Source organism: Xyrauchen texanus, chromosome 6 (genome assembly GCF_025860055.1).
Source record: "Xyrauchen texanus isolate HMW12.3.18 chromosome 6, RBS_HiC_50CHRs, whole genome shotgun sequence".
NCBI classification, from domain to species: Eukaryota; Metazoa; Chordata; class Actinopteri; order Cypriniformes; family Catostomidae; genus Xyrauchen; species Xyrauchen texanus.
In genome coordinates this window covers 38,651,412-38,670,485 of record NC_068281.1, presented here as the reverse complement: position 1 = coordinate 38,670,485, position 19,074 = coordinate 38,651,412, and the positions used below count along the sequence as shown (strand labels likewise).

General features: G+C 38.7%; 1 protein-coding gene across 1 annotated transcript in view; it reads left to right on the top strand.

The window, feature by feature from the left end:
* Positions 1-19,074, top strand: part of LOC127645568 (histone-lysine N-methyltransferase 2C-like) — a 122,403-nt gene that overhangs the window by 27,443 nt on the left and 75,886 nt on the right. The window contains exons 5-12 of the mRNA XM_052129228.1: positions 18-203; positions 3,402-3,499; positions 4,601-4,710; positions 11,715-11,877; positions 12,166-12,337; positions 12,641-12,755; positions 12,999-13,171; positions 13,332-13,615. Coding sequence (XP_051985188.1) covers positions 18-203; positions 3,402-3,499; positions 4,601-4,710; positions 11,715-11,877; positions 12,166-12,337; positions 12,641-12,755; positions 12,999-13,171; positions 13,332-13,615 — 1,301 coding nt within the window. The remainder of the gene's footprint in view (positions 1-17; positions 204-3,401; positions 3,500-4,600; positions 4,711-11,714; positions 11,878-12,165; positions 12,338-12,640; positions 12,756-12,998; positions 13,172-13,331; positions 13,616-19,074) is intronic.

Below are 19,074 nucleotides of genomic sequence, written 5' to 3'. Positions count from 1 at the left end.
TCTCATCTCCTACACAGTGAACAGCTCTGTGCCTTCTGTTACTGTGGTGGTCGAAGCCTGTTGGGCCAGGGAGATCTGAAGCTATTCAGGGTCGCCCCCGGACACGACCCACTCCAGCAGCAATCCTCCACAGAAGAGGGCAACAGCCATGATTACAAGAGCGGGGCTGACAGCCAATCAGGGAGGTGCAGAGGCTCAGAGAGGTAAGCTGATTGGCATTTTCCATTAATATTTTTTATTTTTATTAGTAGTACTTTATAAACCTGCAAAAGAAAATACAGGATTTCCTAGAGCGAATGGTTTCCTAAAAATGTATGTCCACATATGTGGACAGTGGGTCTAAGATCTGAATTTTTAAATAATACCATGCTATAGAAAGTCAGATTTTTGTTTTTTTAATCAAATTGTTCATGTTCATCATGCTTAATCATGTTTTTGAGACGTTGGTCGGATTTTAGGAGTGAGTACTGTTGGCTGCATAGGGAAGCTATAGGATGCTCCCTTGCTCTCTAAATGACTTTACCTCTATTGTGCTTTAGTCTCAGAACAGTTTGAAATGCACCTTATTTTCATCCTAATTCCATATAAAGCCTCTGAAAGCAACATTTTTCAGCTTTTGGATGAACCTATTGATTCTCAATGTGAAAATGCACAGTAAATATAGGATTTCTAAGGAAAAATAGCACTGAAGTACACATTAGTGTACATTGTGTTAAGCAGCGTGGCATTTTGCAATAAATCTCTCATTTTTAAAAATGGCATATTGGATGAAACTAGAGACTCAAACATGTTTCAATGTAAAAATATAATGAGGTTTATTACCAGATGTAGTTTTTTTGGCATTTCTACCAAAGACAAACTCCTCTGTGAAGAGTGAATTGAAGTAGAGGGTGCTTTTCCATTGGCTGTCCTAAAGACCAGAGTCAAAGTTTGAATTTGATGCAGGCAGATCTCCGGGAGGCAGGCAGAGATCCGAGCTGAGACGATGTGGTCATCAGGCTGGAACAACACATAAAGCTGCATATCATCTGACTAGCAGTGGTATGAAAAACCATCTGCCTTTATAATTGGTCAGAGTGATGTAGTGTAGATCAAGAAGAAGAGGGGTCCAAGCACTGATCCCTGAGGAACAACAGTGGTTAGCTTCTTGTAACTGTCTTTTACACCTGTCCTCTCCAGTTGAACTTGAAGGATCTGCCTGTGAGGTATATTGAGAACTCAATTATGTCTCCAATGCTATGAAAGAGCAACCACTACGCAATAAATAGAGTACCCATGCAAAGTTCAGCCAATTCTTGTCGCTTTGGGGAGACAAGATCTTGCACGATGCCAGCTCCTGTGAAATAGATCAGATAGCCATTGTTAAAGAGAGGAAAATGTTATTCAGAACGGTTTTACAGTCGTGTGTGATGGTGATTGTAAGGGTCGTTCTGAACTGTAGGGCTGCTAGAGGCTTATATCTAAATGCTGACATCTGACGTTACTGGTTGAATCAGACCGCATCTGGATGAAATATCAGGCAGAAACATTTGAATATAGCTTGTTCCAGTTGAACGCTACACTCATTGCTCTAGTATGTGTGCTTTTGCTAAATATCTTGGAGACAGTCTCATGCTATGTAAACAGAGTATTTGTCCTAAAGCATCCTTTCGGCAAATGGTAAAGCTTATTAGTCCCATGTTCTTTTCTAGAGCAAAAATTTTAATCACAATATTTTTTAGCCTTTTGATGATGCAATATGTTTTTAAGTCAAAGGAACCATCATTCAATCATACATTTAGATTCAAAATATTGAAATCAAGAGGTACAATACAGTTAACATCTAGTTAAAAATAATCAAGGCTTTGTGTTTATTTAAAATCACCTGTTGGCCTCAAAGCACACGTCTGATAAGCAGGATAAATTTGAATCTTTGGCCTGTGCTTCATTCACAAAGTTATAAAGATAAACATAGCTGTTGGCTATTTGCTTTTTATATGTGGCTCTATGCGAGCTGATCATTACCCCGCAGCTATTGGGAGTCACACAGAGCGAGATGTGAGATGCCGGCCACAGCGTGTGCTCAGCCCAACAAAGGCCCCCTCTCCCTGCTCTCGTGCACAGCTGCCTAATTTATCTTGGCTCTGTGGAGCCAATCAGCCGTCTCCCAGGGGCCCGTGTGACGTAATATGCTGCCAGTCTGATGTTGGCGGTTTGCCAGCCTTGCTGAGCTTTGTCATTTGTGGTTTGCACTATTTAACAGCAGGTCTGAACTTGGAGAAAACAGATGAAACCGTGGAAAAGGACAATTTTAAGAGATTGTTTGGAGATTTGGTACATTTAGAGCAGCATGTCTTAGATTTATGACAAATTAATAAAAAGTCTGTTATTAATGCAAAAACAGCTTCACATTATGTAACACTTGAGTTTATGGATGTTCACAGTACCAGTACTTTGGTTCCAAGGCAATAATACAAAATAAAGAAAATTTAATAATAACATTTCTTCTGCAGTATCAGGTCTATTCGGTACCCATGTTCTGTCTGCCCACTCACTCCTGAGGGGTAATCATGTGGCTACATTTGTGAATGGTCAAATATTTTTCTTGGTCAAAATGCCATTCTTGGTAAGGTATTAATGTAATATAAGTTGATGTCACAATACGTTTGCCTTAAGTGAATGTTTTTTTGTCTACTTCTGTTGTTGCGGGATTGCACGGAATATAAGTCAGTAGCACACGCAGTGTTTGAAATCACAGTTGACCCTTTGTATATGTCACCCATCCCAGTGGATGGATGAAGGAGGGTTATAATGAGATACGGAGGGCTGATTGATGCATATTTTTTCCCATGATGTGTTTACGATGAGTCATTTCTGTGTAAGTGCTTAATCAATCAGCACCATCCCACATGACCCCCCATCCCTAAATTAAAATGGCTGTGACTCAAACCCTTCCAGTCACTGAATGGCAAGAATAAATTAACACTGTCCTGGTGCTGGTGGCTCACTGTAGGGGCCGAGCAGTCAGAAAGTGTTTACAGTCAGTTACTGTATATATACTGTATGTACTGTATATTCTATATAAATTATATACATTTAAATGTGAAGTGTGGAATTTCTGCATCACCAGCTTCCCCTTATGGAATTGCAAAAATAATGACTTTTCAAACAGGCCTTATCTGCATATTAAGCTTGATCAGAAGAACGTTTTTAAATATTGTTTAAAAATTACATGCTTCACATTTAATGTATCATGCATTTACACTTTTAGTGTGGACAGAGCGATTACTGGTCACTGGAAACTCTTCCCATCGTGCCTGTTTAGGACATGGTTTAAGACCAAAACCTATGCACCTTTTATCAATCTGCCTTAAATTAAGAAATGTAATCAGACTGAACCATTTGAAATCTTTGTTCTGCAGTGCTGGGACTGAGGACGCAAATGGCAGATTATGGGATGAGCTCCGTCACGTTGGTCTGCCAGACGATATTGATGCCCTATCTCTCTTCGATGAGTCGGGTAAGTACTCATCTACAATTGAAGAAATAGTTTAACCAAAAATAATTTATTCTCCATGTTGTTTCAAACTGGTATGTCTTTCTTTTTTAGAAGAATATCTGACTGAGCTGCTCATTTCCATATCATTAAAGTGAATTGTAAATGAGGCTGTCGAACTCCAAAAATTATTTTAAAAATCAAATTCCTGTTTGCATACATTTAAATATAGTGTGTCATGCCAGATTGATATTGACATCAAAGCTGACTAGATGTTGTGCCAAATTTGAATATATGTGTATTCAAATGAATAAGTATTTAAAATGAGTGATGTCGAAGAGGAAAAGGACATTCTGCTGAACACCTTCTGTGTTCCACAGAAGAAATAAACTCATAGGTTTGAAAAAAACACAAGGGGGAGTAAATAATCTCCCTCATAAGAATGGTTTTTGGGTGAAGTATTGCTTCAAAAGTGTTACAAAGACACATGCAGAGAGATGGAAATGGAAGGGTTTCCATATCCAAAGATATTATAGAAGAAAAGGTGATATCTTTGAAGAAAGCAAGGCTTTCTCAAATAATATCAAGCTGTTGAAAGCCATTTTAATGATTGTTCAGATTACATTTTTAGTGATTGCACAGGGAGTGAATTAGAAAACGATGCCTGAAGCTGCGCTCACACTGCCAGCTACTTTGTCGCTGCATGTCGCCAGTGGCTGTCGGCTAGGTCGCTCGCTAGTGGTGTGTATGGAGAGTCTAAACAGCACTGTTTCTTTACAATTAATATTATTATTAAAATATTAGGATCACGTGAGCTCTACCATCTTCTCTCGTAGAGTCACTCCCAACTCGCTCTTCATTTGCATAAAGTTAAAAATTTCTCAACTTTGTTGGACTGCTGGACACGCCCACATCCGGTCACCAACGGTCGCCGTCGCTCGACTTGCCGGAAGTCGCCAGCTATCATTGAAAATTAATGAGATGAGGTTGTTTTGTCGCTGCGTGTCGCTGGCAGTGTCAACGCAAATTGAGGCTTGTACTACTAAGCTCCTTATAGGCGCTACAGAAGTATTCCATATAACTATTCCTTTAAAAGTCTTCCTTTCACCTTCCTTTTGCCCACAGGTCAATGCTGGACCCATCAAAACTGCGCGTTGTGGTCGAACTGTGTAAGTCATGCGGAGGATCAATCACTGCTAAATGTGGACAAAGCCATCCACTCAGGGAGCACAGAGGTACGCTGCCATCTATTTGGTTTTGCTGACTTTTATTGTGTCAAGCATGTGAGGCCTCATGAATAAAATAATGACTGTAAACCTTATGCTAATATTACATTACCTCTCCAGAGGACTTGAAAGGTTATGTATATGAGGGTTAAAATGCTCAGCTCAGTCTTAATGGATGCACCAAAGTGCGGTCTTTCCTTTGTTGACCATAATGTGTTGCTGTATTTTAATTAAAAATTTGGCAGCCATCTATCAGAATCTGTTTTTAGATTTTTATGACTATTGATTATACTGAAAAGACCATCATTTCTGGTCACTAGCACATATTGTGGAGAATTCACCAAGGATGAAATGCACCCACTGATGGCGTTGTTTATTTGGACATGCTGTCTGCATTGCTTTAGCATCAAAAGATCAGCTCCAGGCAATGTTTTACACAGTGCAATGCGACCAACTCAATTCCCCATTAGACTAGAATGGAATTCATGCTGGACTTTTGCTGGTATTTCATGCTGGTATTTTCGGCAGGGTGATTGCTCACACGTCATATTTCGTTGTAATTTTTAGTGTGACCAAATTGTCACAGTAATGGTATACAGTATATTGTGATACCGATATTTGTAATAATTACTGTTTTTGGATAATCCCATCAATTTAATACTAAGGTACTTCCTCTCATTTGATCATTTTCTTTCTTGTTTCTCTCTTGATGAACACAAACCATAAGATTGGTGAATAATAAGTAAATGATAAGTCTGGCATCAGTGCAAAACAGCTGCTTCACATTACCGTATAAAGGCTAGTAACACGCAAATCAAAACAATTCTGATAGATTGAGCCATGTTCGAAGATGCTCTAAAAATGATGGTGTGATCACACATAGGTTGAATGATACAGTATCAAACTACTGTCAAGCCCTAATTTTTTGTTTATATCTTGCCTGTGAGGTGCTTAATGTTTTTAACTGGTTAGGATTGTGGGTTTTTGCATAAACCTGCTGGCTCTTGTGCTAGTGTGTTGCTGTCTGTGAGCGAGTAGAGCTGCAGGATGGATCTAACTGGCTGCTAAAGGTCGCCACTGATCAGCTGTGAAACAGAAAAGGTCACGGTACTCAAAGGGGCTGCGGCGTCATCAGCTTCATCATTTAGCACCCCCATCCACCTCAGTAACCCTCTAAAATCACATTCCTTAATAGTACTCTGCCATTTGATCTTCTAAATTAGTAGTAGTGCTGCATTTAGGGTTAAATGCCAGTGTGGAGTTGGTTAATTACTATGGCTGTCAATTTGACATGTTAATTTAGTATAATTAATTTCTTTAAAAAAAAAAGAACTAAATTATGCGATAAAAATGTTATGCATTTTAACATGCCCCCTGACCTGTTATAAATTCTTAGATATTTTAAAGAGCAGGCAATGAAACTGAATGCACAGGTCTCACAGATTACACATTTTTAACTTTTCAATTATTTTTATCACATGATGTCTTAAAAGTGCAACGTTCATGACGTAAGATGCTGTAAAACAGAGAGACATGACACAACGCCCCAAAGCAACACATGCTGTGATGCTGTTTTGTAAATACACCAAAAATTATGAAGTAGCTCAGACAAAAAGCAAGAACACGTTTCATATGAAACGTAAACATACTTGCACTACATACACATCAGAATGGCGTAGAATAGTGCAGAAGTGTGCGGTTTGAAACGCACCTCTTGACTTCCAAAGCCACTATGTCTATTCAACATCTCATCTGCCATAACAGGCTGATAACAATGAAATGTGTTTGTAATATCTTCATTTGGGGCCTTTCTCAGCAATTAATTATGCAATTAGTTATGCTGAGATATTAAATATGGGATTAATTGATATGCATTTGATGAATAAAACAGTGTAACAAGTAATTCATCAAATTGTTTTAATTAACTGCCCTAATGCAGTCCTAATAAATACATGTTGAACGTGCTTACAGGTAGTGCATCTGATTGGCCTGATTTTTTTGAGTGGGGTTCCCATTTGACCCAGCGCTAGATTGATGTGCATAAATCACGTGGTGCTCCTTTTGGCCACATGCCTTATTGAGATTCATTTGCTGTGGGCATGTAACGACTCAAGGTGCAAAACAATTTGCACAGTTAACAAGATATTGCGAGCAGCTGTAAACACAAGGACAGTGTTGGTTGACTTTTAGCGGACAGCTGGCTTCTGAGCAGCTCATTAGGCAGTATGATGGACAGAGCTGGAGAACAGATCGATACAGATAGAAAAGAGGAACATTGGCCTACTGCTGTTATTATGAGGGAAATATGTACGTGTTGTCAGGAAGTTGTTACAGTTTACAGCAACTAATACTGAATGGAACCTAAAATTAGGTAAAACACCTGGCCCATTAAATAAACTTCATTTTGTCATTATTGGGCCTACTTAATCCTTTTGGAATTTTGTGAGTTGACCACAAAATGATACGACTGGTCAGATTTATACTTGCCTTTACCCTGTTAACGTTTTCACTGGCCTCACCACCAGAAATAATACACATGGATTCTATATGTGCCCAAAAATCTGTATATTATTCATTTAATGTTGAGTTGTCTTTCTGAGAGAGAAAAAAATCCTAGGTTTTTAATGTTAAGTAACCGCTGAAAATCTATTTATGACAGTTATAAATTCATAAACACTTTTGCTGGAAGACAATGTCATACAAAACACAAATGCACAACATAGCTGATTGGGCTTTTTATTTTTAATATTTTCAACTCACTCTAGCTGTTGATTCCAAGTCTAGCACAAGTCATTTTTGCCCCAGTTTTTGAATTTATGAAGTTTCAACAAAACTTAATATTACAATGGCACATTACCTTGACATATTTGTTTCAGCAGAATTTGCCATGTTTAATACACAATGAAAACCAAATGTTTAAGTTTGCAAGGCATAAAAACACGTTGTAACACCTCTTTTGCTGTCCCTGAATGTTTTTTAAGTCATCGCCTAATCGCTGTGATACATGTTGGTGAGAAAGATTCACTATTTTGTTCCACTTCTGCAATGACAGTTGTTTTTGTAAATGGCAATTATTATTTCACAATTTGTGCAGGTGTTTGAAGAGTGTTTTTTTTTTTGCCAGTGGTTGTGAAGGGTTGCAGGAGGGCATATGATGAGTGTAGATGATAGAGAAATGTAAGAGTAGGTGTGATGTGATATTGGTGAGAGTATGATGAGTGTGTGATGAGTGTATAGTGAAAGAACGGTGAGAGTGTGGATGGCATATAGAGAGAAGGGTGTGAGTATAATGAAAATGTTGTATGTAGGGGTGCACACACTTAATTTATAATCAAATCATATGGCCTTTAGCAATTATTAAGGACTGTTTTCCATCATAATAAAAGCTTAAGGAAAAATATGACAGAAATATGTTAATATTTTATAGTAATTTTCTGTATATTAATAATAAAAAATAAACCAAAATAATTTTTTAATAACATAGTATTCAAGTGGATTGGGTTAAAAAGAAAACTGAGTGACTAAAGGTGACTGCAAAGAGATCTAAAGAACGATTCATACTTCTGTGTCAAACATCCTTGGCTCTGTGTAGTGGCCAGTGAAGTGGTTTGCATTTATAGTTCTGCGTTGGTCTCTGTTTTTCTGTGAGTACACAACTAGTATTAGTATATATATAAACAAATGCAAATGCAATTTGTGGATTCAAAAGTATTTTATTAAATTACGGTTTCGTTTTAAATCTAGGTACATATTTATTTTATTAATAAGAACATATTAATTATACATCTGCCATGCAGAGAGAAATTTAATCAAGCGTATACTGTATGCTTGCTTTCGAGTCACTTAATAATTAATAAATATTCTGGCATACTTTGGGGGAAAAAACCCCCATCAAATTAATTACGACTCACTTGAACAACACAAAATGAGTGTCTTTTTATCTAAAAAATGCTGGACTTTATAATTCAAATAACTCTTAATGGGTGCTTTTTAAACTGCTTACAACATAGACGTGTTCCGTTTTCATAACTTATAAAATATTATAATTTACTCTACACCACTTTAAAACATACAGTCAAAACCTTGTACAGATTGGAAAGTTGGGCAACAACAGTGGGCATTTACTGTCAAGATTTGATTACATGTCTTGATATTTTAGCCTTAATTTGTTAGAGTATGGTATGAGTATTATGAGAGAATGGTAAGAGTGTTAAGAAAGTTTGGTGTGAACATTATTATAGTATTTTGAGAGTATGGTGTGAGTATTTTGAGAGTATGGTTAGAGTATTATGAGTCTATGGTTATTATTATAGGAACATTCTGAGAGTATAAGGAGAGTCGTTTTTTATAAATTTTATAGCGCTTTTCACAAATCACATAGTTTTAAAGCAGCTTTACAGAAATCTTGCTTTAACAGAAAATGAAGATGTAATATCTATAAAGTCTTATGGCAATTTTCCAATGCATGTTACGGTTTGACTCTACTCTGCTCACTTTACTTTTCTAAGCTTGCTTTTCCACTGCAGTTGAGTTCCTCCTCAACTTGGGTGGGATTATAGTTTGATCTTCATAGTTGCGCCACCACTACTGCCGTGACATCATCTTAAACGTGACACAAACATTACTGACCATAAACAATAACACGACCACTAGCTGTTAGCTACTAGCTCATTGTGCTGCTTAAATCAGTTGCTGCATGGTGATTTTACACAAGTGTAACAGTTAAATTGGCTTGGTTGTTTTATGGCAATTTTCCACTGCACGTTACAGTTCGACTCTCCTCAACTCTACTTGCTTTACTTTTCTGAGCTTGCATTTCCACTGTAGTTTAGAGCCACCTCAACGTAGGTGGGATTATAGGCTGATCGTCATAGTAACGCCACCTCTACTGCCGTGACATCATCTTAAACATGACATAAACTGACCAAAACAATAACATGACCGCTAGCTATTAGCTACTAGCTCATTGTGCTGCTTAAAGCAGTTGTTGCGTGGTGATTTTACACAAGTGTAAAAGTTAAATTGGCCTGGTTGTTTTAGAAGCAAGCTTCCAGTAGCTGGTCAACTAAATAAAGTGAATCTTTAAAGCAGAGTATAGAGTTAACGTAACAAAACATACCATCCTCCATCGTGGATCAAGGGCAGTCCAGGGCACTCTCCCTCCCGTTGTTCGCCGGTTTAGATAGTGTCCATTTGGTCGAACCAGTTCCACTTGATGTTTCTGTAGTCACTTTTAAGTTTTTTTTTTAACTTTTCCCTACACTGCTGGTAGGTAGCCATGTGAGGCCAACAGCTGATACACTTCCTGAGAGACTTTGTCGTTTTGCTCTTCTCTAACGAGTGGACCATCTGCACCTCGTTTATTGACCACGGCATGGTTTTGCACACAGCCATTTCATTTTTCACAATTCGATAGTCGCGTGAACAAATGATACTGTTATCGCTGTTGCTAACTTTAAATCTAGAAACGTTTTGGAAAACCCTCAAAAAGTGAGCAGAGTCGAGTTGAGCTGTACCGTGCAGTGGAAAAGCCCCATTAGAGTCATCATTTTGCAGTTTGATAAAAAATATGATTGTAAAAAAAGTAAATTATAATTGTATTTATTTATAACCCCAGTGAGCAAGCCGAAGGCGACTGTGGCAAGGAACACAAAACTCCATAAGATGTTGGTTAATTGGGAAAAATAACCTTGGGAGAAACCAGGCTCACTGTGGGGGCCAGTTCCCATCTGGCTAAACAGCATGAATATAATGCCAATATAATTTTTTTACGTGTAGGGCAAGTCATGGTTTAAAATAGTAAACCTAGTAAGTTTTAAGTTTCAATGTTTAAACAACAAGATTTGTACAAACTGTAAAATTAATGACTAATGTCTTTGAAGTCCATCCTGGATTAACTGCAGAAGTCCACATAGATGCAATTCTTCTTTGTTATTTGGATGATGTGGTGTTTTGTTGGAAATGAATTGATAGTCTATGTATTCCATTTTAAGAGTGTAGTCCATTATTTGACCAAGGTGATGCAGGCAGAGATCAGTGAGGTGTATCAGAGTTCAACTAGCAGGTCATTTCGGTGAGGTCCATCCTAAATTCAAGGTTCAGGCAGTGGCACATGAAGTATCCCATGTCTTACGGTTGGAGCTGGCATCAGTTCATCCTCTGTGAAGTCCATCACAGTAGACTGAAGTGATATCTGGCTGGCACAGGCTGCAGTTAGTTGTTATCACTCAGTGACATGTAGCAGTGGGAGTTGGGCACCAAGCAGGAATGGAGCTGGATCTTTATTGAGATCTATATCACTATAGAGTATATTGAGAGCATAATAAGAGCATTGAGTGTGTAATGGGAGCATTATGAGACTATGGTGTGAGCATTGTGAGAATATTTTGAGAGTATGGAGAGATTATAATGATAGTACAGTCAATATTTTAATAACATGATGAGAGAATCATGAGAGCATTTTCAGCGTATGGTGAGATTATAATGAGATCATGGTCCGAATTTTAGGAATATGTTGAGAGGATCGTGAGAGCATTTTGAGAGAGTGGTGGGAGAATTATGAGATTATACCACAAGAATGGTGAGATTATTCTAAGAGTGTGTTGAGACTGTTATGAGAGTATTGTGTAAATGGTATTAGCCTCTCTCTTTCAGTCTCCTCATCTGTGGTCCTGTGGGAGATTACTAGCGTGGTATAATAATTACAGATCAGTCAGTCTGTCATCATTGTGGTTTATCTCAAAGCGCTCACTAGCTATTAGTCTGACCACAGGCATTACGCTGTCAGCTTGCATCTTATTGTATAGACTTTTCTGGTTCAGTTGCCAAACAATTACACATTGATTTTTTTCATGAGCAGTTAATGCATGCAAGGTTTCAATTATGTCTTTCAGGACTACAGACCGCATTAAAATAATTAATAATCTCTCTTTTTACATCCTTTTTACATTCTTCATCAAAACTGGAGTCAATATTGCTGGTTACTTACACTGTGCATCGCTTTTCTTTTGTAGCATTGTGCATATTGTAAGCGCCTTGGAGCATCCATCAAGTGCTGTGAGGAGGGATGTGACCGCTCATACCATTACCCCTGTGCGGGGGCCGCTGGTACCTTTCAGGACTTCAGGAGGCACTCAGTCCTGTGCACACAGCACATTGAGCTGGCTGTCAGCAAATGTAAGATGGAACTCTTCTTTATTGTCTCGTGTGTGTGTTTTGCTCATACACACACTTATAGGAATAATTCATTTTAAACAATTAAAAAGGTTGAATGAGTTTCATAAAATCTATTAAAAGGAATAGTTCATTTGTCATCCTTATCCTCATGTCATTCCAACCCCATGTTATATTATTTTTCCCATGGAACACAAAATTAGATTTTAGAGAGAATGTCTGTGCTTCTGGAACAGCAACACATTTAAGCCAATACTCACTGATGATATTCTCTCTCTATCTCTCTCTCAGTTGAAGAGGAGGCGAACTGTGTATTGTGTGACAGCCCCGGCGATCTCCTGGACCAGTTCTTTTGCACCAGCTGTGGGCTGCACTACCACGGCATGTGTCTGGACATCAGTGTCACGCCTCTAAAGAGGGCAGGCTGGCAGTGCCCCGAGTGTAAAGTCTGCCAGACATGCAAGTGAGTTGCTGCCAAGCTTTGCCTTTTATTGTCCACACTCTGTATTTGTCTTTTTTACTGATTAATCCTTTATAGTTGTCCCTATTAGCTAATTTTTTATTAGCTTATACATTCTATCATTTGAGTTGTTTAAGACATATACAGTCACCTGCAGATGTCTCATAATTGAAACGCATCTATTCATTTATATGCTTTAGAAAGCTTTCTGTTGGCAGTGCAGGAATGTAGGCCTATTCCATTTTAAAATGCCAGTGAAATTAGTTGAATAAAGGATTGATTGATTTGTGTTCTTGTGTCTTGCAGAGAGCCTGGAGAGGACACTAAGATGCTAGTGTGTGATATGTGTGATAAAGGCTATCACACCTTCTGCTTACAGCCGGCTATGGACTCTATACCCACCAATGGCTGGAGGTGTAAGGTATGGGCAACTGTGAAATGTTTTATTTTTGCCATAATTAAGCAATATCACACAAGAGTTTTGTTGTTCTGAATATTAGCACTGCTGTTATATGAAATCTCCAGTGCTGTTAAGCTAAATATCAGCACTCTAGGAACCAAATCAGATTTGAGGCAGATTGGAGCATACTGATGTATAATGAAAAGTCTGTCACAGCTTATTTAAGGTTGTTCAGTGTAGCTAATCACAGTCTTTTGTTTTTAGAACTGCCGAATGTGTGTTCAGTGTGGTGTGCGGAGCAGCGAGCAGTGGCACCACAACATCCTGTTATGTCAAAACTGTGTCGATCAACAGGACACCTCCCTCTCCTGCTCTTGTCCCAGTGATGTAGATCCTGATGTCCACAAAGACCTGCTTTCTTGCCATCACTGCAAAAGGTACATACCAAATCTGTGTTTTAGAATGGTATTTAAGCAATACCGTTAACTGGATCCACATCCATACCTGGATCCAAGTTTTGGATCCAAAATCAAAATATTAGGCTGAAAATTTGGAGTGTAATGAAAGGGTGCATCATTGACATTCCTTTCTTTCCAGGTGGTTCCACCCAGAGTGTGAGCGTTCAGTTGAATGTCATGCACATGTTCAGCCCAAAGATGATCAGTTATGTTCCATCTGTAGAGATGCCGGCATTGAATCAAACTCTGTGCGCACGGATGTAGAAGTAGTTCAGGAGGAGATTCAGCCACATGTGGAGGTTGAAGAAGATCCACAGCCAGTTCTGTCAAATGATCCTAAACCAGCCAAAGTTCATGATGCAGAACAACTCCAGCCTGTCAGTGAGATGCCAAGTGAAGATTTGGAAGAGGCTGAAAAACAAGGTAAGGTAACGGGTAAGACCAATGTTTTAGTCTGAATATATTGAGCATTGATAAGGGTAGCAAGGTTAGCACTGGATTGTCTGTTGGAGAATTATCCCTTGATTTGGTATGAAAAGTTGAAATTGGTAGTTTTGTGGGTCTTGTGTGTTTTGTGTTTTTTTTTTTTTTACTTTTAATTTTTTTGTTGGTATTTTATGAAGGGACAGACTGGCTGCTTTCTTTGCTTACACCTTTTTGAGTGGACGACCGATATAGGTTTTTCACTGGCTAACTAGAGAGTGGGCTCTGTTACCAGCCATTACAATAATCTCAAAAAAGGGAAAATATCAGCCAATTTATTTGTCTTGCAGATATATTGGTCTATCACTACTCTCTTTACATGGACAAACAAATCTAGTTAGCCCTAGTCTGCATCTTATAGAGGATTTCAGTGGCTTGGTTTCTGTCAAATTTGTATTTATTTTTTGTTCTTCCTTTATCTCCCCAATTTGGAATGCCCAATTCCCAATGCGCTCTTAAGTCCTCGTGGTGGTGTAGTGACTCAACTCGATCCAGGTGGCGGAGGACGGATCTCAGTTGTCTCCGCGTCTTAGACAGTCAATCCACGCATCTTATCACGTGGCTTGTTGAGTGCATTACCGCAGAGACATAGCGCGTGTGGAGGCCCATGCCATTCTCTGCTGCATCCACGCTCAACTCATCACGTGCCCCACAAATAGCGAGAACCACACATTGTAGTGACCATGAGGAGGGGTTACCCCATGTGACTCTACCCTTTCTAGCAACTGAGCCAATTTGGTTGCTCACAAGACCTGGCTGGAGTCAATCAGCATGCCCTGGATTCAAACTTTCGACTCCAGGGGTGATAGTCACCGTCAATACTCGCTGAGCTACCCAGGCCCCTGGTTTCTGTAAACAAAATTGAGTGGCTCCTGCACTGATATATGACGGAAATGTGTATGTTTTAGACCCTTATTGGTTTAGTTTTTGGATTTGGTGTCTTTTTTTTATCAATATTTTTTTATTTGCTTGATGAATTTGATAATTTTACAGTTTTGTTCAGATTAACAATTGTTATTGATTCTCATAAATGAACACAGAAAAACAAAACATATATTCACAGAATCAATCTTAACCCCCTCTATTGCTAGTAAAGGTGTTTACATTCAATGCAAAAAAGTAATAAAGATGAATCCTTTTCTGCAACTAGTTTCCAAAGGAACGTTGGCCTTCACATTTATTTGACATAAGCTTGTTTATGACACCCCTCACCAGAGAGTTGAGCTTGTTCACTCACCTCTGTAGATGAGTGTCCACTGGCTCTAGATCCAGTCTAGCCCATTTTCACTTTTACCTATTCTCTCAGTTTGCATTCTGCATTTTACATTGCATTATGGTACATGTAGCTAGAAGTATTGTACTCATATCTCTTGACATGCAGAGCATGCAATACATACAGTATAGCGTCAACCCCTATGTAAATGCAAATGAGAGTTGAAAATGGATTATGAATGAGAGCCATGTAAGGCAGAATTTGCACTTGTCAGACTATGTTTAAGTGTTTTGATGGGACCTTGAACTGGATGTTACCATGGTGACTTCAGATCTTAAATGTCTGACTGATTGGAGACCAAAGACTGCGAGTAGCTCAACAAGTTGAGAACATTGATGGATGATCTCATATTAATCATGTCAGGCTATTCAAAAACTGCTAATACAAAATGTAGTCCTATTAAAAGTTGATAAGCAAAATATGAATAATTCTGAACTTCCCAACTCCCTGCATTCTGTTCCAATTAACATCCTGTTTGAACATCCTCTAATGCAGCACTGGGCTCTATTGAGTCTTTAGCTGCAAATGCCGCTTCACAACCAAGTTCACTGGAATACTGTTACTATCTCGGAATATTACTACCATATAAACAACCGTGTTAATTGGAAAACACTGTATTTCCATCAGTATTTTGAAGCTTTTGTTCCACAGTAGTACTGTGGTACTAGTATAATGTGCAACAGCATTTCTTTTCTCGTTTGACTTTTTTTAATTAAGATTTGAAGAATATGAACCAGCTAAATCTTTTGATTTGATAATTTTATGCAGTTTAGTTTAAAATGGTATGCACTTTTGTTAACAGCTAGGTATATTCATTGCATAAACAATATGGTGCTGTTTGTTTTATATTAATTAGTTGTGCCCTCTTGTGGACTTAGGAGAGAACATCGATTTAAAAGTTAGGGATGTGTACGGAACCGTTTGTACCATTCGGTTTTCCGCGAGGGTTCACTAACAGTTATTCGGTTCTTTGTCAGGACTCAAGAAGTAAGGACATTTATTGCTATGGATATGCATAAAAAAACTACACAAAATAGTAGGGAATGAAGTGCACAGTGACCTATGAGCCTAAATAGCACAATATATTAGGGCTGTCGTTGTAACGATTAATTGCGTAATTTTTTTTATGCGTTAGTTTTTGTAAAATTAATCGCACTGAATTAACGCAATTAATCGCAACGCCCACGGACCATAATAAGGAAGATTCCTGAGAAATGCAAGCTTGTAGTACCACCTGTTTACTCCAGAGGGCAGTAAGTTAAATTTCAGCTGTATGAGCAACGCGCAGTTTATACATTGAAGAAAACATTTCAGTAAGCAGAACAACACAAACATGCGTTACGTTCTTGCGTTCAAAACACTCGAAGGAGCGCAAATGCGATCTAAGGGATCTCAAGATTTGTTTAAAGACTGAGTATTAAACTATATTTAACTTGACACAGTGACTTAAACATTTTATGTTTATGACGCAACACACCCAAGACGTCTGACGTTGGTGTAAATTGACGGGCCCTTAAACAAGCCGTCATAATAAATCTCCAACTGATTGACAAATTCACTTGTGAAATGGCTTACTGTGAACTGTGTGCCAATGATTGACTTATGATCAATAATATGGTAGTAAACAATACATTGTATTCTAAAGCTGCTTTTTGTATGGCCTTATCAATGATTAACACTTGTGCTACAGGAATGTAAAGCATTTTAATTATCTGAATATTACCTGACTCGTGCTGTCCCCGGGTAGGTTCACATTTCCATGAGGCAGTGAATGCTAGTATTGTCACTTATATGATGCAAAAATACATGAGAACAGGCCCTAACTCACCCTGTACTTGAAAATCTGACCTGAAACTGAAACATTAAGGAGCCAAATAGCTGTTTTTAATCGCCAAATGACAGAATTGCTTGATTTAGATAGAAAGCTTATCAGGCGAGAGCTGCAGGGTGACATGACTGCTGCCTCTATATATATATATATAGCCAAGCAGTCATGTCACCCTGCAGCTCTCGCCTGTTTGACCACTAAAGCTAAGCAGGGTTGAGCCTGGCCAGTACCTAGATGGGAGACCTCCTGGGGAAAACTAAGGTTGCTGCTGGAAGTGGTATTAGGGAGGCCAGCAAGGGGTGCTTAACCTGTGGTCTGTGTGGGTCCTAATGCCCCATTATAGTGATGGGGACACTATACTGTAAAAAAGCACCGGGTGAGATGTTAAACCGAGGTCCTGACTCTGTGGTTATTAGAAATTCTAGGGCACTTCTCGTAAGGAGTAGGGGTATAACCCCGGTGTCCAGGCTCAATTCCCCCCAATAGCCCTTATCTATCATGGACCCCTAATAATCTCCATCCCTGAATTGGCTACATGACTCTACTCTCCTCTCCACCAATACACAAATTAAGGTTTTTAGAAGAATACCTCAGCTTTGTAGGTCCATACAATGCTAGTGAATGGGTGCCAACATTTTGAAGCATAAAAATCCACAGAAAGAGAAAATAAAATAAAAAATTGGAAAATGTGCAAATTAACCGCAAAAGGTTAATTAAACGTGAAGCTACCAGGAACCAATTATCCACCAGTGCTACCATATTCCAGAACTGCAACCTACCTGGAGTGTCCAGAAGTGCTCAGGGACATGGCCACGGTCAAGAAGGCTGAAACCACCAATAAATGTATTTACAAGTTGAAGCATCAAGATTGTGCAAAGAAATATCTGAAGACATATTTTTCAAAGGTTTTATGGACAGATGAAATGAGAGTGACTCTTGATGGACCAGATGGATGGACCCATGGCTGGATCACTAATGGACACAGGGCACCACTTCGAGTCAGGTGCCAGCAAAGTGGAGGAGGGGTACGTGTGTGAGCTGCTATCATTATGGATGGACCTTTTCGAGTTGAAGATGGACTGAAGCTTAACTCCCAAACCTACTGCCAGTTTCTGGAAAATACATTTTTCAAGCAGTGGTACAGGAAGAAGCCCTCAGCGTTCAAGAAGGCCATGATCTTTATGCAGGACAATGCTCCATCACATGCATCCAAGTACTCCACTGCTTGGCTAGAAAGCAAGGGCCTCAAAGATGCCCAATTAATGACTTGGCCCCTTCGTCACCTGACTTTAATCCTACTGAGAACTTGAGGGCCCTTCTCAAACAAGAGATTTACAGTGAGGAAAGATGATGCACCTCTTTGAACAGCATTTGGGAGGCTGTGGTTGCTGCTTCAGTTGATCGTGAACAGATCAAGAAACTGACAGACTCCATGGATGGAAGGCTCATGGCAGTTATTGAAAAGAAGTTGGCTATTTTGGTCACTGAATATTTTTGAAAGGCCAAACATTTTATTTAATTGTCATTATGTGTAACTTATTTGTTGCACTTTAGTAATTGAGAATAAACAATTGAATTGGGAGAAATTCTTTTTGTAATTTAGTTGTGCACCCTTATATATTCCCCTGAGAAAGACAAAACTCACTTTTCCTTTAAGCATTCAGGTGTGAGGTTCAATAACATTTTGGATTGACAGAGTGTTCAACAATAAAATTAATGTATTTAAAATTCTCAAAATATCTGTTAATGAATAGGGGATATAACGGGACGTCTTCCTTTTAATGTCGTCTATTACCCAGAAGTGATTTCATCTAATATCACAGCCTATAAGTAGCAAGCATTGCTTCCTTCCTGTAGTTAAAAAGAACAGTCTTTATTTTAGGCCTGTATCTTGCCCCTATTATAGCAGTCACAGGTCTAGATCTGATAACAGAATTATGATCTATCTGTGCTCTTCTGATTAGAAAGAACCCTTCCCTCTTATTACTGCAGATAGTGATCCGCTGATGTCAGCCTCAGTGCGCTGATATCCATTTAGTCCTTTGTGATTAAGTGCTTTTACTATGGCTGGTTATCTGGAGGAGATACGAGAAGATTTATTTGATAAGGCCCTCTGCATCAATGGATCAAGTTGTCAGAAGCTTAATTCTGTGGAAATGTGGTGTTGTAGACATACCTACTGTAAATATTGAGCAGAAGGGAGCAATACTATAGATAGAAAGTGTATTATAAAGCATGTTATTGTCTAGTTGGTGACAAATCAAATGTGCGACCTGTATAGAGAGGGGTCCAAAAGTC